Source organism: Tenrec ecaudatus, chromosome 15, assembly GCF_050624435.1.
Source record: "Tenrec ecaudatus isolate mTenEca1 chromosome 15, mTenEca1.hap1, whole genome shotgun sequence".
NCBI classification, from domain to species: Eukaryota; Metazoa; Chordata; class Mammalia; order Afrosoricida; family Tenrecidae; genus Tenrec; species Tenrec ecaudatus.
Window position 1 is genome coordinate 66,708,735 of NC_134544.1, and position 25,513 is coordinate 66,734,247.

Consider the following 25,513-nt stretch of genomic DNA (forward strand, 5'->3'; position numbering starts at 1 on the left):
TTCCCTCTCCATACGAAGTTGGTAATCAGTTTTTCCATTTCTTTGAAGAAAGATGATGGTAATTGCATCGGGATAACATTAAACTTATATAGTGCTTTTGGCAGAACTGACATCTTAACTATATTAAGTCTCCCTATCCAAGAGCATGGAATATTCTTCCATTTGTTGAGGTCGCTCTTGGTTTCTTGAAATAGTGTTCTATAGTTTTCCCTGTATAGATCTTTTGTTTTTTTTTTTCAGTCAGGTGTATCCCTAGATATTTCAATTTGTGTTTGGCTATTGTGAAGGGTACCACCTTTTTGATCTCTTCTTCTGTAGTTTTATCTGATGTGTATAACAGTCCGATGGACTTCTGTTTGTTGATCTTGTATCCTGCCACTCTGCCAAACTCCTCTATTGCTTCCAGTACTCCCCTTGTGGAACTTTTGGGATTTTCCATGTATAGAATCATATCATCTGCAAATAACGATAGTTTCACCTCTTCCTTCCCCAGACGAATACCTTTGATGTCACTTCTTTGCCTTATGCTGTTAGCTAAAACCTCCAGCACGATATTAAATAGGAGTGGGGACAAGGGGCATCCTTGTCTGGTCCCCTTTTTCAGTGGGATTGTGTTAGTGTTTTCTCCATTGACTACCACTTTGGCTGTTGGTTTTTCATATATAGCTTGTATTGTTTTGAGGAACTTTCTTTCCATTCCTATCTTCGCAAGTGTCTTAAACAGGAATTGGTGTTGGATGTTGTCGAATGCTTTTTCTGCGTCTATTGATATAATCATGTGATTCTTATACTTTTTCATGTCAATGTGACAAATAATACTAATGGTCTTTCGTATGTTGAACCTTCCCTGCATCCCTGGTATGAATCCCACTTGGTCATGTTGAATTATTTGTTTTATATACTCTTGTATTCTGTTGGCTAGTATTTTGTTAAGGATTTTTTGCATCAATGTTCATTAGGGATATTGGTCTGTAGTTCTCGATTCTTGTGCCATCTTTGCCCGGTTTGGGTATCAGAGTTATACTAGCTTCATAGAAGGAGTTTGGGAGTTTGCCATCTTTTTCTATGTTGTGGAAAAGTTTGTGTAGGATTGGTATTAGTTCTACCCTGAATGCTTGGTAGAATTCTCCAGTGTAGCCGTCTGGTCCAGGGGATTTTTTTGTTGGTAATCCCTTGATAACCTTTTCTATTTCTTCTATTGCTATGGGTCTCTTGAGAAAAAACATTTTAAAACCTTCCCAGAAGTTTCACATAATTAGGTATTTATAGTCCTTTACTGAGACATACATCAGCTTTTTCTAAACCAGGTGGCTTGGTGAACCCAATTCTCCACTGTCCTAGAAGCCAGATTATACCCCCAAAATGAATTAAACCCTCAAAGCGGTAATCACAATATTGTTACTTTAATGACAAGAAACCCATTTCCTCTTGTGCTATATGTGACATTAAAGTTCCCTGAAGAAATCGTGTGAGGGCCATGTTGGACCTCCTTTAGCCACACAAGGAGGAATAAGGATCCAACTCCACATCTACCCGAGGATGATTCCCATGAGGCAGAGGTTGGACATGCCCCAAACCACCATAATTCTTTATCCTATTCTGACACCCAGATCCCTCCCATGATATTCTACTCTGCTAGGTTCAATAATCCATTGCAATGACCACACAGAATTCTTGGACAATACTCACTATTTGGGGTTTTTTTTTCGGGAAGGTGTCAGGTTACAAATCATTTTCTTCAGTGCCTCCTCAGCCATGCTGGTAGGTGTGTTTCTTTCTTGTTCTCAGCTTTTCATTCATGTGGTCCCTTGGCCTCTGCCCTGCTCCAAGAAGTGTTACAAAGTTCCTTTTATGCTGGTACATGCGAAGAGGCCTGTGCTTTTCTTTGTGGTCTCTCTGTCAGCCTGTCTTCTTCTTCACAGTTTCTATTTCCCCATGCAGGTTTCCCCACTAAGCATGCCTGTTCCTCTTGCTGGTCATGGGATTTTTCTCTTCCTGTTTCTGAAATGACTCATTTTATATCCAGCAGAATGGCAAAACTGACCATGGAAGTGTCAGATTCTGCTATGTCAATGGTTCTCAACCTTCCTAATGCCGCAACCCTGTAATACAGTGCCTCATGTTGTGGTGACTCCCCACTCCCAACCATAAAATGATTTTCATTGCTACTTCATAACTGTAATTTTGCTACTTTTATGAATCAGATGACCCCTGTGATAGGGTCATTCGACCCTCCAAAGGGGTCGCATCTATAGGTTAACAACCACTGTTCTATGTCTTACATGCATGCTCCCACCCAGTCATTTTGGGGGAGTTACAAAGACCCTGGATAGAAGAGCCATACCAAGTAATTTCACTTCATACATGTGTTAGGAAGGGTTCTTTAGAGAAATAAAACCAGGACACTTATGAATATATATATAATCTCCAAAAGGAATACAACAGCAAATTAGTCCACACAGTGGTACAGAGTGCTCAGTTCCACTCACTTTTGGGGACAATTAATATTTTGAAGGCATTTCTAACTTATGCAGCCACTGGATCAAGGCCAAGGAAGCAGACAGTGGGAAGCTGAGGGGCAAGGTGTAGGGAGGCCAATAGCGCAGCTTGACGAAGGAGGACTCCATGGAGCCTCACGATATAGTAATGCAAAATGGCGGGCTGGAGGTGCTGCATCACCCCACAGGTAGCAGACAAAGCAGAGTTGGGTGGTGTCTCAGTGTGGAATAGCACAACACAGTGACAATGTCCACTGCAATGTACAGATTGCCATTGTTAGGTGGAGCACAGTACTACACAACCCACAGGTAGCACAGCACACAGTTGAGGCGGAGCAGCTAACTCAGGTAGTGTGCTTGTCCAATCACCAAGGGCCATTTCTCTGTCCCCATGTTCCTATGGGAGCCATGTTGACACACAAACACCTAACTTGAAAAACAAGTTGTTAATTTTCCCCCTAGATATTACATATTTAATAGGAGACAGAAGCAAGTTTGAGCCCAGTTCCAGCCAATACCTTTGGTGAATTGTTCTGTGCTTATTTTTTTCTTTTACAGTCACATCTTTCATTTTGGTATCTTTCCATTGTTAATTTCACAGTTAACATTGATAGTTAAATGCTTTCAAATCTACCAAGTGAAAAACAACAAAATAGAAGGTATTATTTACTTTGGAGTATCTGGGTGACTCTGTGCTTAAGTACTGAACTATGAACTGAAATGCTGGAGATTTTAAGCAACCCACAGGTGCCTAGGATGCAAGACTTGGTAATTTGTTTCCATGAAAGCTCAATGGAGCCACTATGTTCTGTACCCATGGGTCACAGGAATGATTCTGTAGCTAAACTACATTATTGGCTTCAGTTTTCCACAAAATATTTTGGGTTTTCAATATTACTCACTCACTGCCAGGGAGTCAATTCAAACTCATGGTGACACTATAGGCTAGGATAGAACTGCCCCATGGGCTTCCCAGGCTGTCACGCTTTGCACAAGAAAGCCTTGTCTTTCTCTTGCGGGGCAGCCGGTGGTTCCAGCTGAAGACCGGTGGTTCCAGCTGAAGACCGTGTCGTTAGCAGCCCCAGGCGTCACTTGCTGTCAGTCACCACGAGGGCTCCTGGCAGCAGCAGGAACGTGACTGTACTATATGACACGAGTAGGTTCTTCCTTTGGGTTTTCCAACTCCACGCCTTTGCATGTTTCATCATATTATTTGGCTTTGTCTTCTCTAATGCCCTTTTAAATTTTTGTTCGGCTTTTTGACGTCATCGTTTTTTCCATTTGTTTAGCTGCTCTATGGTTAAGAGAAAATTTCAGTCTCTTCTGACACCCACTTTGATCTTTTCTTCCTCTCCTTTCTTTTTAATTAACTTTTGCTTTCTTTTTAATAATTTTTTTCAAGCACATTTGTACATTTATTGCTCTCATCATTCTGAAAATATTTGCTTTCTACTTGAGCCCTTGGTATCAGCTCCTCATTTTCACTCTTTCCTCCCTGCCTTGCCTCCCTCATGAACCCTTAATAATTTATAAATTATTATTATTTCGTCATGTTTTAGACTGTCCAATGTCTCCCTTCACCCACTTTTCTGTTGTCCATCCCCCAGGGAGGGGGTTATATGTAGATCATTGTAATTGGTTCCCCCTTTCTACCCCACCTTCCCTCCACTCTCCCGGTATCTCCCCTCTCACCATTGGTCCTGAAGGGTTCATCTGTCCTGGATCCCCTGTGTTTTCAGTTCCTGTATGTAACTGTGTACATCCTCTGGTCTACCCAGATTTGTAGGGTAGAATTGGGATCATGATAGTCGGGGGTGGGGGTGGGGGGAAGCATTTAAGAACTAGAGGAAAGTTGTTTGTTTCATCGCTGCTGCACTGCACCCTGGCTGGCTCGTCTGCTCCCCTTGACCCTCTGTAAGGGGATGTCCAGTTGCCCACAGATGGGCTTTGGGTCCCCACTTGGCACTCCCCCTCATTCACAATGATATGATTTTTTGTTCTTTGATACAGGATACCTGATCCCTTCAACACCTCATGATCACACAGGCTGGTGTGCTTCTTCCATGTGGGCTTTTTTGTTTCTCAGCTAGATGGCTGCTTGCTTATCTTCAAGCCTTTAAGATTCCAGACGTTATACATTTTGATAGCTGGGCACCATCAGCTTTCTTCACCACATTTGCTTATGCACCCATTTGTCTTCAGCAATCATGTCAGGAAGGTGAGCATCATGCAATGCCAGGTTAATAGAACAAAATGTTCTTGCATTGAGGGAGTACTTGCGTGGAGGCCCAATGTCCATCTGTTACCTTAATATTAAACCAATAAATATGTGTGCATATATTTATTTTCCCCGGTCATATATGTATGTTTACATATGTACATGCCTGTATTTAGACCTCTGTAAATGCCCTTTGCCTTCTAGCTCTTTCCTCTATTTCCTTTTACTTTCCTCTTGTCCCACTATCATGCTCAGCCTTCATTTGGGTTTCAGTAATTTCTCTCAGTTACATTGCCCTTGATCTAGCTCTACCAAGCCTCTTACACACTCCTCACCACTGATTTTGGATCACTTGTCCCTGGGTTTGTTAACATCACTTTCTTTCCCCTACCTCCCCCTCTCCCATGTCCATCCCAGAACCATCGGTCCCATTGTTTTCTGCTTCAAATTGTTTATCCAGCCTATCTTATCTGGATAGACCTGCAGAGATATGCACAAAAACAAGACAGAGCAAAACAAAGCAACAAAAGAAAACAATGACAAAAAAAGACCTGTAAATAGTTCAAGGTCTGTTTGTTGACTTTTAGGAGTGTTTTTCAGTCAAGTCTGATGGGGCGCCATGCCCTTGCCCCAAAGTCTATTTTTGGTACTCCCTCAGGACTTCCTTGCTCTGCTCCGCTTGCTGTTCTATTGCACATCCTTAGTGTTTTGCCTCAGTGTGGTGGGGTCAGATCAGGTGCAATTCCCACACTGTTTCTCCAGTGTTGTCCCCTGTAGGGCTATGGGTCAGTGAGGGATGTCATGTCTCATAGTGAGGCCAGTCATATGGTCCTCTCTGTGCATTGGCTTCTCTTAGTAGGGATTTGGTCCTCAAGGCTTGGTGGGCCAGGATGTGCTCCACTCTCTCTTCCTCCCCCTTCACTTGCTCCCGTGTGTTCTGATCAGACATGTCCCTCTCCCTGAGCTGTAGCTTCAGTGTTGTCTCTGAAGTAAGTTCTTCTGGGGGGAGGGGTGGCTGTCCATGTAGTTGGGATTGGGGGCGGCCCCTCAGAACTCTCTACTGGTTTCCTGCTTCATGCCAATATTTTGCATTCACATCTTGGAGCACCTGGTTGAATCTGGTCCCTCTTTCCCTGTGGAGATATAAACAATACCTCCCCGTTGAGTGGGTTAGTGTCCTGTTCTCCAGCTACCCATTTCTTTTTCTTTTTTCCCCTTTTCCTTCTTTTCCCCCTCCTTTTTAGTTGGCTACCATATGCATCCCTGGATTTGGTCTGATCCCTGCCATACTACCTGGACCTCACCCCAGGAATGTTTATATACAAAAGTTTATGCCCCTTTTGCATTTTTTTAAAGCTTACCTGAGTGGACTCGTGTTGTGACAAGTTGCTCATTTGTAAGAGGAAATGCAGCACATATGTACAAAATTGCTACATAATTTCAAGACATTTCACTTAAATTAACTTAAAACAACCAATGATTTCACCTTGATTTAGACCCAGAATATTGCCTCAAAGATACTCACTAAATTTCTAAGGAATTTTTGGTAATTACATGCCTGTGTCTACTGCATGAAGATCCAACCTGATCTTTGTTGTTAAGTGCCATAGGGCTTATTCGAACTCATAGCAACCGTATGTGCAGCAGAATAAAATTCTGCATGGCCCGGCCACGGGTCTCTAATGCCTTTGCAGGCTAATCTTTAGAGGTGGCATTTCCTCTTACAAATGAACAACTTGTCTTTCAAGACAAACTGAGAACTGCTACCTGTGTCTCTCAAGAAATTCTCAAATTCTCAAAATTCTCTCAAGATCTGATGACTCCACTCAAAAATGCATACCAAAAAAAAAAAGCCAAACAGCAGCATATAGCAATGATGAAGTGGAATGTTTTCATTTTCACAAAACCCAGAAACCTTGACCAGTGGTCTGCAAGAGAGCAGACCAAACGTTTTCAAATAGAGCAGAGACAAACAAGACTGCTCCTTGATGATATAAAACATCAAAAAACTCTTTGAGGGAAAAGAAAATCTACAAACGGAAACTCATTTTCTCAAAGTGATCATGGAAATTCTAAATTACTCCTAGTATTTCAATTTAAAGCATTTTAAGCAGTTTGATGACAAAAAGAAAATGCAGCAAGACTTCCTAAGAATTTTTGAAAGGTCTGAAACAGCGGATCTCAATCTGTGGGTTGCAACCCCTTTGGTGTCATAGGTGTCGCCTAAGACCATCGGAAAACACATAAATATTTCACAATATATAATTACATATTGCTTGTGATTAATCACTATGCTTTAATTATGTTCAATTTGTAACAATGAATATACATCCTGCATATCAGAAATTTACATTATGGTTCATAGCAGTAGCAAAATTACAGTGATGAAGTAGCAACAAAAGTAATTTTATGGTTGGGGGTCACCACCACATGAGGAACTGCATTAGGAAGGTTGAGAACTACTGGTCTAAATAAGGCCTCACAAATCCAAGAATGCTTACTTTACTAGTTCCCTAAGGTTCATGAAATATGATGAGGGCAAAACACACTTTTCTCTGGTGTCTATCTTCCTAATATGGTCCCTTCTCTCATCCCATAAAGGTACGGGGAGTCTTTCAGGTTTTCTTCAAGAAGCCTTTACATTCTTTAACCAGGTATATGTCATCTTTCATCTACCAGGAAACTCCTTCTTTACTTAGAAAACTGTGCAAAAATCTTCAGAAAGAGCCCAATGGTCAGTACCAAGCAGTTTATGTAGAGTTGACCCTTAAAGGTTTAAGAGTTAGTATCAACCTGTCTTTAAATTCTAGAACTATCACTTAAGAGATGTGGCCTAATTTTAATGAGTCTAAAGTTCCTTTTCTAAACAAGCAAACAAAAAACTCTCATTGAACTGAAGGGAAATAAGTTTATAAGACTTTATGTCAAGTATAACAGATGCCTTGGTGGCGGAGTGGTTGCATGTTGTGCTGTGATCTGAAAGGCAAGCAGTTGGAAACCATCAAATGTTCCTTGGGAGAAAGATGGAGGTTTTACTCCTGTAAAGAGTTACAGTCTCAGAACTGTCAGGGTCAGGTCTACCCTGCCTGACAGGGTTTTTATAAGTTGGCATCAACTTCATGTCAGTGAATTTGGTTTTGATTTGAGTACAAAATAGTACACATAAAATTGATATAAGCTAATCAAAATTAATTGTCGTTGGATATTTTCTATGGTTTGTGCAGATATGGAAATCAGGGGTGAAAAAGTTAATACTGGAAATGTAATATAGTTTAAGATTTAACTTTCTAAAATGAAAAATGTAACAGCCTCCTCCTTCAGACTAAAAATTCCTTTTAAATGGAGCCAGTAAAGATGTTCTAATTCTGCAGGCAAGCAAAACCATTCAGATAAGCAATGGAGCTAGTTTGGATCTGATGGTCCCTGGAGAAATGTAGATGTCAATGGATGGGTTTGATTATCTGTGGAAATATAGATTGTTTTTATGTAAAGCCTGCTCAGGGTGTTTAGAGTCCGGATCAATTAATTATCTCCTGAGCCTGTTGCAAAACCTGTCAATTATTTCCCACCCCCAATCTATCACATAGTTTGAGGCATGTGACAGGGTTGTATCCTGTTCCCATACTTTTTCAATCTATATGCTGAGCAAATAATCATAAAACTGGCTGATATGAAGAAGAATGTGGCATCAGGATTTGAGGAAGGCTTATTAACAGCCTGCAATATGCAGATGACACAACTTTGCGTGCTGAAAGGGAAAAGGACTTGAAGCACTTGCTGATGAAGTTCAAGGATTGCAGCCTTCAGTATGTGTTACAACTCAATGTAAAATCTCCTCTCAACTAGACCAGTAGGTAGCATCATGATAAATGGAGAAAAAACGTAAGTTGTCAAGGTTTTTGTCCTACTGAGGTCCACAATTAATACTCATAAAAGCAGCAGTCAAGAGATCAAAAGACGTGTTGCATTAGGTAAATCTGCCAAAAGGACAAACGTATCTGTCTTCGAAGTATGGCCAGATTATTCCTTGGAAGCAAGGATGGAAAGACCTTGTCTTCCATATTTTGGACAGATTCTCAGAAGAGAATAGTTCCTGGGGAAGGACATCCTTCTTGGTAAAGTGAAGAGGCAGTGAGGGGGAGCAAGGCCCTCAAGGAGATGGACTGACCCTGTGCCTGCAACAGTGGGCTCAGACATAGGAACCATTTTAAGGACAGCGCAGGATTGTGTAGTGTTGCATTCTGTTGTGCACGGGGTAACTATAGGTCGTAGGCAACTCAATGGCAACTAACAACAGATAACTAATACAATAGGTGATGCTAGCAAATAGGAACATCTGCACTTCAAGCAATGGGATCTCTTCAGCCTGAATGTTTCTTCTCTTTGGCTCCAGTAAATATCAATTTATGATGAAACATATGGATAAATGACTTGGGAAGAAAGGCAAGTGAAATAGGAACTAATGCCATTATTTTTTATTTTTCAAGATCACGCTCACACATTTGGTGTCAGTTGATGAGAGGTTGGTGTACACTCCACATCCAGAGAATCCTGAAATGTAAGTCATACCTTCAAGTTTGACATTCGGAACTCTGAGGGCCACTTCATACTTACCTGTTTCTAGTATTTACTTTACCTTTGACAGGACTGTTCTTACCCAAGAAGCCATCATTATGGTGAAGGGCATTGGCTTAGGCAGCTATTTGGAAAGTTTAATGGCCAAGACAATTTCATCTAATGCGAAAAAGGTATGTATCTATTTCCTGGGATCTGTTTGTGCTCTAGTTACTATGTGCCAGATTAAGTGGGTGAAATTCTTAATCCGAGATAGCCTATGGAATATCGGACTTTCCTTCCTTACCTGAATTTTTAATGTTACCATTTTTTCCCCTACAACTGCATACAAACCAATGGTAAGGTTGGCCTAAGTCTAAGTGGGAAAAGATAGACCTAAAAGTCAAAGAAGGCTCTGTGTCATTTTACTTAGTAGAGAAAGCATGGAGTAAATATGGAACATCTCCTGCTTCAAACAGCTGAAAAATCCAAGGTCAGCAAAACAAGCATATGTGCCCTAAGCATCAGAAACTAACCTCAGATTAAGAGTGTCGTGCAGAATAGTCTTGATTTTTATTGTTTTGTATTCAGTGGGATGTTCAATAAGTGACTCTGACCAAATTGTCTCTGTGATGTTTCTCTGGAGACAGCTGCCATCTTTCTATCTCTATTCTGGCAGGATTTGAGAGTGACCTTTATAGGCGTGAGAGGAAGCTTGCATAATGCTATCTCTAGCTCACCCATTCTCCTGAAGGTATCATGGAGCAGTGGGCACAATCTCAGTGTTAGAAATTGCTTAGGGAACCCCTCCCCTTCTTTGAGGTGAAATAATGAGTGGAGATGCTTAAGGAAGATGTCCAAATTCAAGGAATGTCACTAAGCAGTGCAAAACATTTGCTCTGCCTTATCCTACTAAGACAGGGCAAGAGATGAAGATGGAGATTTGGATAGAGCATGTACAGAGCCAGTGACAACATTTCAGGACTACATTTTCCAGAACTCCTTGCTACCCCATGGAAGTTCTTGGGAATCTTATGCATACAGGAACCTTTACGGATGTTTAATGTACCTTTGGAGGAGAGGGGGTGATATCCTAGGCTGGTCATGGTGGTGGACTAGTTTTTCTTCCTCCCAAGAGTTTCTAAATAATATTATCTTGCAATGCCCTATATTTCTCTTTTGATTACTAAGAACCTAATTCTGGTAACACTATCTATATTCCCATGACCCACAAGGTCTAACTCTTCCCTTTCCTTTCTCTCCTGTTGTGTTTCTTAAAATCTTGTCCGATGTGACTCTTTGTTTTTAGGACATGTGGGATAATATATTTCCCTTTCTTCTGTAATCACAAATTAGTGGAAGACCATCAATGTCTTATATTAGTCTAGTAATATATAGAAGGAGTCAATCTGCCTTATTATTACTATTATTTTTTAAGGAACAAAATCCTGATTGAGGGAGGAATCTAGCTTAGTTCAGCAGTGAAAGGCAGATATACAGCAGTGAAAGGCAAATATCAGTGAGATTTGTCAACCCCCTGAGCTTTCTTGCAGTGAGATAGAACTTACTCATCTTTGCATAATAAAAATTATGTTTTAGTAGTAGTAAGAAGAGATTACTCTGATCAAAACCACATTAGACCTTTTATGAGAGAAAAAAAAACTCAACTCACTGCCATTGAGTTGATTTCAAGTCACAGTAACCTTATATGAGGTTTCTGAAACTGTACATTTTTATGGGAGTACACTGCCTCATCTCTCTGCTTAGGAGTGGCCAGTGGGTTTGAACCACAAACTTTCCATTTAGCAGCCCAGTGAATAAACCACAGCACTTCTAGGGGTCCTATATATGATGAACTCAGGCCAAATTAATTGTCTTTTATCTCCCTGTATCTTAAAAGTTTGATGGAGAATTATTGCATCCTTCTAGCAAACAAGTGGAATACTCTTTGTAGCTTTAGTTACTGTTCAGAAGAGACTGCTCCTCATAAAAATGCCAGCGACAGAGGTCCAATAGCAGTGGAGATGTTGCAAATGGTGAGGTCATCCCGCAGGTGATCTGCCCTGAGTAAAACGGTTGGGGAGGGAGTTCATTTCAGTCACTAGCTCCTTGTCTTGAAGAGATCATCGAGTATCTTTGAATCCATGTCTATGAAACTTGTTTGAAGACCACTGGCCTTCCTTTGGCCTTCTGGTTCTCCCCCATGGCAGACTCAGAGCTCAGATTTCCCAGCTGGAGGTTAGGCAGCACCATCGTGACCCTTTCACCAGACTCACTTGAATAGAGACTGACTGCACTAGGATGAGAAGGTGCCACTTTCATTTGTTAATGAGAGGGTTTCAGGCACTGATTGCTTACCATATTGTTATTAAGGTTTAGGAACTTTAGTGAAAAATTATGGAAAGGCTGCAACTGAATGCTTTCATTCTGCAGTTCAAATGACAGACCTACAGCTTGCTGTCTGGAATGAGAAGGGCCGATTTTCTTATATGTCACATTGAAATCTTTTCTGTTACTCCAGGGGTGGGCTGCAATTGAGTGGATAATTCAGAATTCTGAAGACCCTGTAAGCTAACGGGCCCTGCACCCGTGTGCCTTGTGATGAATGGTGATAACAGCAGCACTCAGGAACTGGTATAGCTTTCCGCATTCTCTTCACTGTATGTGTGATGTGTGTGGGTGGGAGGAGTTTTAAAAGATGAAACTGTATGTTAGTCTTTATTCTGTACCTCTCAGTGACGTTTGTAGTGAAAGGGATCCTCTCCAGGCACTTCCCCTTCTACTCATTTTCTTATTTCATGGAAAAATATTTTCAAGGAAAACTTGAATAGTTTATCTGGTGTCTGAAGAAAGTAGTTCAGTTATTTCTGCAAATTGTTCTCAGTTCTTGGTTACTTAACTGATTCTTAAAATGCATGCTTGTAAGTAGTAAGGAAGCTTTCCTTTGTAAATCTAGATAGTCGAGGACTCTTTAATTTAAAATTTTAATATGTTCACATGTTCATATTTTGCGTGTCTGTAGAACAATATAGCAAGGAGAAAGTTAACCCCCTTCCTCTTTTGATATAATCCTTTGCTGGGCCTCATGATTTCCTGGTTGTTTGAATCTAAAGACAAAAGTCATTTGTAGCATTTCCTGGAGTTTCACAAATACTCCTTTGCTTGTGCCTGCCATCAGTGGCCAGATCCCCAGAAACTGATCTGGCATTTTAATTTGTTAAAAAGTTATCTTTAAGCTACAAGGAATTAAATCAGGTTCTTGCTTCACCTAGCTAGGGATTGTGCTCCCTGCATGGCAGGCGCTCCCTGGCCTGCTTGCTTGCTTTCAGCTTGTATGGGTTTTCAGCATGTGCAAGCAAGCATTCCTACCCCTCACTAGCCAGGGAAGGTTGTTTGACTTCAGTCTTCTCTAATAACTGCTTGCTTATTTTGATTCGCTTATTAATGCATATGTTTGCCAGAGACCTTCAGCTTGAACCAAAATGACCCCAGAGTTGGCCACCAGAATACAGGTGTCAGTGAAATCCATCGCAAAAATCTAAGCCAAAATGGGAAAGACCCATATCATCATCGTCGTCATTGGACACATGGATTCTGGGAAGTCCACCCCAACTGGTCACCTGATCTACAAATGTGGTGTGATCGACAAAAGAACTATAAAAAATTTCAGAGAAAGAAGCTTCTGAGATAAGGACGGGGTCCTTCAAGTATGCCTAGGTTTTGGATAAGTAGCTTGGCATCACCATTGATATTTCCCTGTAGTCTTTTGAGACTAGCAAGTACTACGTGAACATCATTGATGCCCCCAGACCTAGAGACTTTATGAAAAACATGATGACAGAAGCATCACAGTCTGACTGTGCTGTCTGCATTGGTGTTGGTGAATTTGAAGCTATTATCTCCAAAAATGGTCAGACCTGTGAGCATACCCTTCTGGCTTAAACACTGGATGTGAAACAGCTATTTGTTAGTGTTAACAAAGTGGATTCTACCAAGCCACTCTACATATGTGGAAATTGTAAAGGAATCAGCACCTACATAAAAAAAAAAAAATTGGCTACCACAGGCAAGAGTCTCAAATAGCCTTACTATCAGGCAGAGACCATTGTAATCTTGATTATGCTGGATCGAACTCAATACTCAGGTGACCACCCTATAGACACAACCTGGATTTCTTCTGGGGGCAAGTGTCTCATACTGGTTCCATGACAGAAATTTCTTCCGTGGCTTTTTGAATGTTGATGGGGGCCTTTTCCTTCTTACACATTATTTGTATTTTTGTCTTTATACTATTATGATTATATCCTTACCACCTAAGTGCAATTTTGTTTTTTATTGTTTGCTGTTGGGTCTCCCAGCTGTGAGGCACAGGAGGAGTGGATGCATAGTGATAATAAATGATACAAGGGACAACAGGGGTGGGGAGGTGAATGATAGAGAGGTATTTCAGGAGTAAATGATGGAGATGGGAGGGGTGAGGGAGCACTAGAATGGATTGTGATTGCACAACTCTCTTTAAAGCCGGTTTAACTATGGGGGTAGGCGATGTTCTAAAATTGATGTGGTGACGATTGTAGAATTCTCCTTGATATGATTGAATGATTGAACTACTGAGTTATATGGTATGTAAATGATATGCCAATGAAACTTTGGGGAAAAAATTGAATTTTATTAACTATATAATAAACTTAAAAGAAAAAAAATTAGCTATGACCCTGATGTAGTAGCATTTGTGCCAATTTCTGGTGGGAATGGTGACAACATGCTGAAGTCAAGTGATAATATGCCTTCAATGGAAGGTTACCTGTAAGGATGGCAATGCCAGTGGAACCACACTGCTAGAAACGCTGGATTGAATCCTGCCACCCAGTTGCCCAACTGACAAGCTCCTGTGCCTGCCTCTCCAATATGCCTACAAAATTGGTGGTTTGGGCACTGTCCCTGTGGACAGAGTGGAAACTGGTGTTCAAACCCTGACATGTTTACCTTTGCTACAGTCAACATAACTACTAAAGTGAAGTCTGTTGAAATGCACCATGAAGCTTTGAGTGCAGCTTTGCTCGGGGACAATGTAGGCTTCCATGTCAAGAACGTCTCTGTCAAAGAAGTTCGCTGTGGCAATGTGGCTGGTAACAGCAAAAATGACCCACAAATGGAAGCAGTTGGCTTCACTGATTAGGTGATCATCCTGAACCATCCAGGTCAAGTCAGTGCTGGCTATGCACCCATGTTGGATTGCCCCACTGCCCACATTGCTTGCAAGTTTGCTGAACTCAAGGAAAATTGATCACCATTCTGGCAAGAAGCTGGAAAATGGTTCCAAATTCTTGTCTGGTCATACTGCCATCATTGACATAGTACCTGGCAATTCCATGTATGGGTGGAGTTTGACTATCTTCCTCTGGGTCGTTTTGCTGATAGATTTAGTATTAAGGTGGCAGAAGGACCTTGGGCCTCTACTCAAGCACTCCCTCAATGCACGAATACTTTCTTCTGTTAAATTGGCACTCTATGATGCTCATCCTCCGGGCACAACCGCTGAAGCCAAAGCGGGTGAACAAGTAAATGTGGTGAAGAAAGCTGATGGTGCCCGGCTAGCAAAAGAGATAGTGTTTCTGGGGTCTTAAAGGCTTGAAGATAAACAAGCGGCCATCTAGCTCAGAAGCAACAAAGCCCACATGGAAGAACACACCAGCCTGTGTGATCGCGTGGTCCCAAAGGGATCAGTTATCAGGCATCAAAGAACAAAAAATCATATCATTGGCTGCACACCTCCATGATATGATCGCTGAGGACAAACGGGTGCATAAGCAAATGTGGCGAAGAAAGCTGATGGTGCCTGGCTATCAAAAGAGATAGTGTCTGGGGTCTTAAAGGCTTGAAGGTGAACAACCGGCCATCTAGCTCAGAAGCAACAAAGCCCACATGGAAGAAGCACATCAGCCTGTGCGATCATGAGGTGCCAAAGGGATCAGGTATAAGGCATCATCATAAAAAAAAAATCTTACCATAGTGAATGAAGGGGGAAGTGCAGAGTGGAGACCCAAAGCCCATTTGTTGGCCACTGGAGATCCCCTCACAGAGGGGTCTAGGGGAGGAGATGAGTCAGGGTGCGAAGTAGCACCGATGAAGAATACAGCTTTCCTCCAGTTCCTAAATGCTTCCTCCCCTCCTCCCCCTCCACTACCATGATCCGAATTCTACCTTGCAAGTCTGGATAGAGCAGAGGTTGTACACTGGTGCAGATAGGAGCTGGAGGCACACGGAATCCAGGGTAGATGATACCTTCAGGACCAGGGGTGTGAGGGGCGATACTGGGAGAGTAGAGGGTGAGTGGTTTGGAAAGGGGGAACCGATTGCAAGGATCAACATGTGACCTCCTCCCTGGGGGATGGACAACAGAATGGGATGCCAGATAGGACAAGATATGACAAAATCATAACCTATAAATTATCAAGGGCTCATGAGGGAGGGGTTAGCGGGGAGGGAGGAGAAAAAAGAGGACCTGATGCAAAGGGCTTGAGTGGAGAGCAAATGCTTTGAAAATGATTAGGGCAAAGAATGTACAGATGTGCTTTATACAATTGATGTATGTATATGTATGGATTGTGATGAGTTGTATGAGTCCCTAATAAAATGTTAAAATAAAAATTTTTAAAAAGACATGATACAAATAGTTGTGTGGGCATCATCAAGGCAGTAAACAAAAAAGCTGCTGTAGCTGCTAAAGTCACTACGTCTGCCAACCAATCTCACAAGGCTAAATGAATATTACTCATAACACTGCCACCCCAGTCTTAATCAGTGGTGGAAGATGGGTCTCAGAACTGTTTATCTCAATTGGCCTTTTCAGCTTAATAGTAAAAGCCTGATTAATAAAAACAATGCATCATATAATTTTCAGAAGGAAAGGAATGTTTTGTGGACCATGTTTCTTTTTTTGTGTTGCAGTTTTAAGTTATTAGTTTTTAAATCAGTACTTTTTAAATAGAAAACACCTTGACTAAAATTTTGCCACAGAATTTTAAGACCCATTAAAACAAGATTTAATGAGTAAAAACAACACAAACAAAATGACTCCAGAATCTATCAAAAGTTCATGTGTACAAGGAGTTTGATTTCCAAGACAGTGGTATGACTAGGGTTGGCTCATTTTTAGCCAGTATGGAAACTTATCACTCACTCCTCTCTCCCTGTCAGCGAAGAGGGAGGTGGGTAGAGAGGAAGGTCTCTGCTTTCACTGATTGTAAAAGGGAGCTACATGTAGCCAGTTTGGACTAGAGGGGATGAGGGCTTTGGACTGCATGCGATAGTGCTCAGACCTAAGTCTAGCCATTCAGCCTACCAGGGTATTATAGGTTGGCTCTGCCCAAGGTGGGAAGTAACATCCTGAATTATCATCCTGAGTGACACCGGCCCAAGTGATGCACTGCCAAGGTGCCTGGGTGTGGCCTCAACGATACTGTGCTTTTGGTGACTGGTTTTGTACTCTCGTCTACTTCTCCCTATGGAGTAATTTTCCAGCTCTTTCTTGCCAACTTAGGGCATCTTACTAAATAACTTCTCTCTTGTCAGATTACTTCACCATTTTCCTCACATGCCATTTAATTAAGAGTGCCTTCACCCCTCTCCCAGCTTCACTTCTCTTCTCATCAATTATTATTCAGATCTGTTCATGCTTTGAAATACAGGTGATCAACTCCCCCTGAAATGTCAGCACCCAAGGGGATGTATGTGAAGTGAACTGTGCTTGTAGGTAACCCAATATAGGAAGCTAAAACCTGTTTGAAATTACCTGTGAGCTTTTTCTGAACCAAATTCACTGCCCTCTAGTGGATTTCAACGTATAGCAACCATTTGAAACAGATTAGAATTTCCCCTATAGGTTTCCATGACTGTACATCTTTGTGGCCATAGAACGCCTCATCTTTCTCCTGCAGAGCAGCTGGTGGTTTCAAACTGCTTGCTGACCTTGTGGTCACATAACCCAGTACACCACCAGGACTTCTTGCGAGCTTTGAGAACTCTCAAATTAGAGCTAAAATTAAGATTGGTTAGGAAGAACAACGTATTCTCTTCAGGTTGGGATTTGTTTTTCCTGCCAATCTGAAGGCCAGTAATCCCAGTGGTTTAAAAGAGTGCATATATTTTCATCTTCGGGGAGGTAGGTAGGTCTTTGCCCAATCAATTTGGAAGGTAGCTATGGGAGCCTGCCTATTCTAGACAGCTTGTTCTAGCAGAGTTCCAACCACCATTTATTTATCGAAGATGTGATGCTTTTGTTTATTTAAAAAACATTCTGTTATGAATTAGGCAGGAATTTATATATCAGATAATCATTTTTGTATTCTCCAACTTTCACTGCTTATCAACCCTCCCTTTAACTTGTCTGCCCCACTTTTTGTTTCCATTTGCCTTTGTCAGACAGATAGTATCTTCCCCTTCCTCAAGGTGACACTTGAGTAACTTCTACCCTATCACTTTTCTCTTGCTTCCTCTCTCACCCCTGGTAAACTTCAAAGTCTGTTTTTTTTGGTATATTAATCTTTATGTTATTTTTTATGTAACAATGGTCTTAGACAATATTTGTCCTTCTGTATTTGATTAACTTCATTCAGCATAATGTTCTCCAATTCCTTCCATATCATGAGATTTTTTTAGTTTCAACGTTATTCTTTAATAATTACATTATGAAACCACCATTTATTGATGTAGGAGCAAAACTTCTGCCCTGTTAGCTTCAAGTTAGTTCCAATTGTGAATTTTTACTTTCCCATTTTCAAAAGTGAAGTTTTGAATTGTAAAAACTTTCGGGAAGCTGCTCCCATAAAGGAAGGAGCTCTGAGGGCTTACTGTTATGTATTGGATTGCTAAGCACAAGGTCAGCAGTTTGAAAGCTCTCTCTGGGAAAAAAGTGGAGGCTTTCTACTCTTGTAAAGGTTTATAGTCTCAGAAACTCACAGGCACTCTTTTCGATAGGGTCACCATAAGTTGGAATCAACTCGATGACTGAGTTTTTTAGTTCTCCCCAAAAGAAAGGAAAAAAAAACACTATATTTCATTTTAAGTATTTTATACTGCTTTTTATTTAATGCAATGAGCCCAGTTATCCAATTTAATTCACTTCGACCACATGACTCTCACTTCTTCCACAACACACCCTCTGCTTTCCTGAGACAACTTTCAACATTCGGGCTGTTTCTGGCATTTACGCCTAGATTTATAAATAGCATGCATATTCTGTGAATGATTTTTTTGGTCCTATATTTATTTTTGTTGTTGTAGAGAATACATATATATAGCAAAACAGATGCCAAATGTAGCAGTTTCCACTTGTATAATTCAGTGATATTGATTATAGTTTTAAGGTTGTGCAACCAGTCTCATCTTTCTCTTTCTGAGTTGATCCTCCTCCATTACCAGAAACTCACTATCCCATAAGTTTCCAATCTAATCTTTTTAGTTACAGTTATAAATTTTATTTCATCTAGGTAGTTTTAAAAAAAGCAAAATACTAAAGGCTTGCATTTTTAAAAACAAGTTAAGCTAAACTTTTTTTTTTGCTTTAAGATGACTTCTGTTTGGTTTTTGGTTTAACGCTTAAAGATTATCTCGGGGTGATAACTTCAGGGTTTGACCATTTCCACGGCACCAGAAAATCTGGAGTTGATAAAAATGTGAAATTCGGAGGACTTCCGGGAAGATGGCGACGGAGTGACATGTACCAGGGGGACTCCGCAGAATCCAGCCCAGGAGAGTTGCTTAGAGGGAAATTCAACGCTGCTGGATCGCAGGAGGCGCATCATAAAGATAAGTAGGCACAGACCCACGGGGTTTTGTGGAGCTGAGGGCTTTTGGCTTACCTCAGTGGAAACTGGCTGGGGCTTGACCTTAGCCCAGCCACTGTATCTGCTGGAGCCGGGACCATTTGGAGCCTGTAACGGGGCTTGGTCTCAGCACAGCCACAGTTTTCCCCTGCCTGCCTCAGGGCAGGGACAGGACCCTTGAAGCTCCACCTGCAGGGATAGGGGTTCAGCTACATTGTTGCTTCTGTTTACATCTCTGCTCTGTTCCCACACAGCTTTGGAAGGCTGCACAGGGGCTCTTTCACGGCACAGCCACAGCTTGCCTTGCCTTGCCTTGCCGTGCCATGTCATCTGAGCAGGGACTAAACCCAAACCCTCACAGCTCCACAGGCAGGGATCAGGGTTCAGCTACATTGTGGCTTCTGTTAACATCTCTGCTCTCTGTCCCCTCACTTCTCTAAGGGCTGCTCAGCGGTTTTCTTGCGACTCTTCTTGCAGCTCAGCTGCGGGCTGCTGCTGGGGCTTGGGGCGAGGAATAAGCCCTTGCAGCTCCACAGGCAGGGAGTGGGACTCAGCTACATAGTTGCTTTTGCTTCCCTCGTTTCCCTATACCCCTGCACAGTCTAAACGGTCTTACTTTTTAATTTTTCTCCTCCTCCTTATTTCTGCCCCCTTCCGTCACACTCCACTGCTGACCTACAGAACACTCCCTTTTCCCTAGGCCATTTACCACGGAGCCACACCCCCCTAGGCGAGCTCCACCCTGCATAGATAGCCCAAGGCTAGGGAAAGGCCTTATTTCTCTCCAGGGGATACTCTGCCAAACTTCTCACCAGGGAATTCCTGCCTGTGTACCTGGGGGTATAAGGCAGCTCAGCCAACACTTATCAACATTCCAAGCAATTGCAGGAACTTCAGTTCAACCTCTCCATCACTGAGGCAGGCAACCTTCCAGCCATCTGGGGCACTCCCTTGATAGGGAAGCCACAGAAGGATAAAGTGGTAGGTTAATCCCATAGTAAAACCAGCAGTAGGCAGTTCGAAGAAGCATTCCTATAAGACTCCCAGAGAGAGCCTAGAAAATGACACCTGGTCCTTCTAAAATAACTCAATGCAAGCAGCCATCAGCCCAACGACCTCAATGAAAAAACAGGAGAAACAAAAGGCAAAGGCAGAAGATGTCCGGAACATAACAACATACATAGAAGAAGCAGACATTGAGATTCCACACAAAGAAATTCTCAGAAAGCTGCTTGGAGTCATACAGGATATGAGGGAAACAATACAGAAAAAAGAAGAAATGATAGAGGAGATAAAAGCCATACACCAAAGGGAAATACAGGAGCTTAGTGAGGAGATAACAAAAAACAATAGCAGAATCACGGTCCTTGAGAATCCATTGGAGGAATCAGAACCGCAACAGTGACTTGGAGGACAGCCAAGCAGACTTTAATAAATGTGAACAAAAATCTAATAAGAGCATCAGAGAAGCTGAAGAAAACCTAAGAGCTATGTCTGATGCTATCAAGCAGAACAACATTAGAATTATTGGCCTACCGGAGGAAGACACAACAAAGAAGTCATCTGCGACAATAGCGAGAAAATTCTTGGAGGAAAACTTCCCCAGCCTAATGAATGAAAACCAAGCAACCATCCAGGAGGCTGAAAGAACACCAGCACGACGGGACCCCAAGAAGAAATCACCAAGGCACATAATAGTTAAACTATCCAACTTTGAGGAAAGGGAGAAAATCATGAGAGCAGCTAGGGAAAAACAAGCAATCATATTTAAAGGTTTCCACATAAGAATATGCTCAGACCTATCAGCTGAAACTATGAAAAAAAGGAGAGAGTGGAGTAACATATTCCAAAAATGGAAGGAAAACAACGCAAATCCAAGAATACTCTACCCAGGAAAATTATCAATCAAGGTCGATGGAGAAGTAAAGGTCTTCCCAGACAAGGAAAAACTCAAAAAACACGTTACAACAAACCCAGCCTTACAAAAGATCCTCTCCAACTCAGTATGGGCAGAAGAACAACACTCACCAAGCATAAATAAGAGACCGTCACATAGAACAACCTCACCCAGAGGACAACAGAGAAAACAGACGCCAAGATAGCAATGGCTTAAGGATGGAAAGAAGTCAAGAATGATACACACACTAATATGAAAGGAAAGTAGGAAAACTCCCAACACAAAAGGTTTAAAATGACATCACAGAGTCCGCAGATGGAGATAATAACCCTGAATATCAATGGTGTGAACTCAGGCATTAAAAGACTGAGACTAGCAGACTGGCTTAGAAAACACAACCCATCAATCTGCTGCCTACAGGAGACACATCTCAAGGCTACAGACAAAAAATAGGCTGAGAATCAAAGGCTCGAGAAGGACCTACCAAGCAAACAGCAATACAAAAAAAGCAGGGGTTGCAATCTTAATCTCGGATAAAATTGACCTCAAAGTGCAAACCATAAAAAGAGACAAGGAGGGACACTATATAATGCTCAAGGGAATCGTAGACAATGAACCACTAAGCATTGTAAACATATATTCCCCGAATGAGAGACCAGCTCAATACATCAACCAAACACTCCAAAAGATTAAGAAAGAAATCACAGACTCGACAATTATAGTGGGTGACTTCAACACACCATTCAGTGAGAAAGATAGATCACAGGGAAAGAAACTCAACAAGGAGACTAGAGAGCTAAACTCCACAATTAGACAATTTGACCTGATAGATATTTACAGAGCTTTTCATCCAAATATAAAAAAAATTCACATTCTTTTCAAGTCCCCATGGCACATATGCGAAGATAGACCACATGCTGGGGCATAAGGAAAATCTACATAAATTTAAGCACATTGAAATAATACAGACCTCTCTGATCACTGTGCCATAAGACTGGAAATCAACAAAAGGAAGACAAAGAAAATAAGAGCAAATACTTGGAGGATGAATAACTCTACTGCAAAAGGAGTGCGTACTGGTGCAGAGCAGAGATGAAATCAGGAAATTTCTAGAAACCAACAAAAATAAGCACACGACGGACCAAAACTTATGGGACACAGCAAAGGCAGTCATCAGAGGAAGGTTCATAGCAATACATGCACACCTGAGAAAGGAAGAGAGACTCATGACGGATACTCTGGCAAAAATTCACAAAAACGAGCAGAGTCAGCAGGACAATCCTACTAACAGTAAAAGAAAAGAAATTATAAAAATCAGGCTGAAATCCAGGAGAGGGAAAATAAGAAAACTATGGAAAAAATAATATCGTTAAAAGTTGGTTCTTTGAAAAGATAAACAGGGTCAATAGACCATTGGCAAACCTAACCAAAGAAAGGAGGGAACAAATCTCAATAGCAAGAATAAGGGATGAAAGAGGGGTCATTACAACAGACCCTAATGAAATCAAAAGGATAGATACACAGTACTATGAAGGATTGTATTCCAATGAATTCAACAATTTGGAAGACATGGACAAATTCCTGGAAAAACAATTCCCTAGACTATCCTCGGTGGACATCAAGAATCTCAACAGACCCATCGCAACAGAAGAAATAGAAAAGGGTATCAAGAGATTACCAACCAAAAAATCCCCTGGACCAGATGGCTAAACTGGAGAATTCTACCAAGCATTCAGGGAAGTACTAACACCAATCCTACACAAACTTTTCAAGAACATAGAAAAAGATGGCAAACTCCCGAACTCCTTCTATGAAGCTAGTTTAACTCTGATACCCAAACCGGGCAAGGATCCCACAAGAATCGAGAACTACAGACCAATATCCCTAATGAACATTGATGCAAAAATCCTTAACAAAATACTAGCTAACCGAATACAAAAGTATATAAAACAAATAATTCACCACAACCAAGTGGGATTCATACTAGGGATGCAGGGATCTTTCAACATACGAAAGACTATTAGTATTCTTCATCATATTGACATGAAAAACTACAAGAACCACATGATAATATCAATAGACGCTGAAAAAGCATTCGACATCTAACACCAATTCCTGTTTAAGACACTTGCGAAGATAGGAATGGAAGGAAAGTTCCTCAAGACAATACAAGCTATATATGAAAAACCAACAGCCAAGGTGGTAGTCAATGGAGAAAAGACTAACACAATCCCACTGAAAAAGGGGACCAGACAAGGATGCCCCTTGTCCCCACTCCTATTTAATATAGTGCTGGAGGTTTTAGCTAACAGCACAAGGCAAAGAAGTGACATCAAAGGCATTTGTCTGGGGAAGGAAGAGGTGAAATTATCGTTATTTGCAGATGATATGATTTTATATATGGAAAACCCCAAAAGATCCACAGGGGAGTATTGGAAGCAATAGAGGAGTTTGGCAGAGTGGCAGGATACAAGATCAACAAACAGAAGTCCATCGAACTGTTATACACATCAGATAAGACCACAGAAGAAGAGATCAAAAACGTGGTACCCTTCACAATAGCCAAACACAAATTGAAATATCTAGGGATACACCTGACTGAAAAAAAAAAAACAAAAGATCTATACAGGGAAAACTATAGAACACTATTACAAGAAACCAAGAGCTACCTCAACAAAAGGAAGAATATCCCATGCTCTTGGATTGGGAGGCTCAATATAGTCAAGGTGTCAGTTCTTCCAAAAGCACTATATAAGTTTAATGCCATCCCGATACAATTACCGTCATCTTTCTTAAAAGAAATGGAAAAACTGATTACCAATTTCATATGGAGAGGGACGAAGCCCATAATTAGCAGAGGACTCCTCAAGAAGAAGGACACTGTGGGAGGGCTTGCTTTACCTGAATGTGGCACATACTATACAGCCGCAGTTCTCAAAACTGCATGGTATTGGTACAATAACAGATATTCAGACCAATTGAAAAGAACTGAAAACCCAGAAATAAGAGCATCAGCATACAGACAGGTGATTTTTGATAAGAGCCCCAAAAATATCAAATGGGAAGCAGATGCCCTCTTTAATAAGTGGTGCTGGAAAAAATGGACATCTGCCTGCAGAAAAATGAAGCAAGAGCCTTATCTCACTCCATGCACAAGAATAAACTCAAGGTGGATCACAGCCCTTGAAGTTAAAACCAAACTATTAGGGCCATCAATGAGGGAATTGCGACCAACTTGAGAACTTTGGCACAGGGAATACACAGGCTATCAGAAATAGGGAAGGACACAAACACAGAGGAGGCACAAATCGACAAATGGGATATACTGAAGATAAAACACTTGTGTACATCTAAAGAATTCACCAAGAGAGTAATAAGAGAGTCCACAGACTGGGAAAACATCTTTAGCAATGACACATCAGACAAAGGCCTTATTACTAAAATTGATAATACTCTGCTAGCTTCCAAAAAGAAAAAAACCAACAGCCCACTTGAGAAATGGGCAAAGGACTTGAACGGAAATTTCACAGGGACAGAAATCCAAATGGCCAACAAACATATGAGAAAATGTTCCCGATCTTTAGCTATAAGAGAAATGCAAATTAAAACAACAATGAGGTACCTACCACCTGACACCCTCAAAGGTAGCCCAATTCAAAAAATCAGAAAGCAACAATTGTTGGAGGGGCTGTGGGGAGACAGGAACTCTCATCCACTGCTGGTGGGCCTGTAAGTATGTACAGCCACTATGGAAATCAATCTGGCGATACCTAAAACAGATGGAAATAGAGTTACTATATGACCCAGCAATCCCCCTACTGGGCATATACCCAGAAAAGCAAGAAACAAACCAAAGCCAGACACCTGTGCTCCAGTGTCCATTGTGGCACAGTTCACAATTGCAAGGAGCTGGAAGCAACCCAAATTTCCATCAACTGACGATTGGATTAAAAAACTGTGGTATATACATACAATGGAGTAGTACACATCACTAAAAAGCAGTGATGAACATATGAGGCACATAGTGGCATGGGAAGAACTGGAGGAAATCATGCTAAGCAAAGTATGTCAGGCACAAAAGGACAAGTACAACATGAGCCCGCTGAGGTAAGTATTAAAAAAATGCAAAAGTGGCACAGGGGAAAAAACTACTGTATACAAACTTTTGTGGGGTGAAGTCTGTGTAGCATGGCAGAGACCAGATCAAAACCAGGGATGCACATGGTAGACAACTGGGGGGGAGGGAGGGAAAGGAAAACAAAAGGATAAATATGAGGAAGAAAAGGGGAGTGGGGGCATGGGGCACTAACCCACCCAAGGGGAGGGTATTGTTTGTCTCCACAGGGAAAGTGGGACCAGACTTCAACCCAGTGCTGCAAGGTGTGAATGCAATATCCCGGTAGGGAGTAGGGAACCAGTGGAGAGGTCTGGGAGGCTGGCTCCAGCACCATAAATTAAGTGGATTCCTGCCCCTCCCCCCAAAAGAATTTGTTCCAAAGGAAGACATTGACTCTGCAGC

At 41.5% G+C, this 25,513-nt stretch overlaps 1 protein-coding gene across 4 annotated transcripts in view; it reads left to right on the plus strand.

The window, feature by feature from the left end:
- Positions 1-25,223, plus strand: part of PRELID3A (PRELI domain containing 3A) — a 73,356-nt gene extending 48,133 nt beyond the window's left edge. Inside the window, exons 4-7 of one of the 4 annotated variants that reach the window (XR_012780040.1) lie at positions 9,204-9,274; positions 9,362-9,464; positions 11,792-11,904; positions 18,901-25,223. Coding sequence is in view for 2 of the 4 variants with exons in the window: in XM_075532661.1 (XP_075388776.1) it covers positions 9,204-9,274; positions 9,362-9,464; positions 11,792-11,845 (228 nt within the window). In the remaining 2 variants the exon portion in view is untranslated. Of the gene's footprint in view, positions 1-9,203; positions 9,275-9,361; positions 9,465-11,791; positions 17,816-18,900 lie in introns of those variants that run through there. The other 3 variants (XR_012780041.1, XM_075532662.1, XM_075532661.1) reach the window with 3 other exon arrangements.
- Positions 25,224-25,513: the final 290 nt, after the last annotated feature.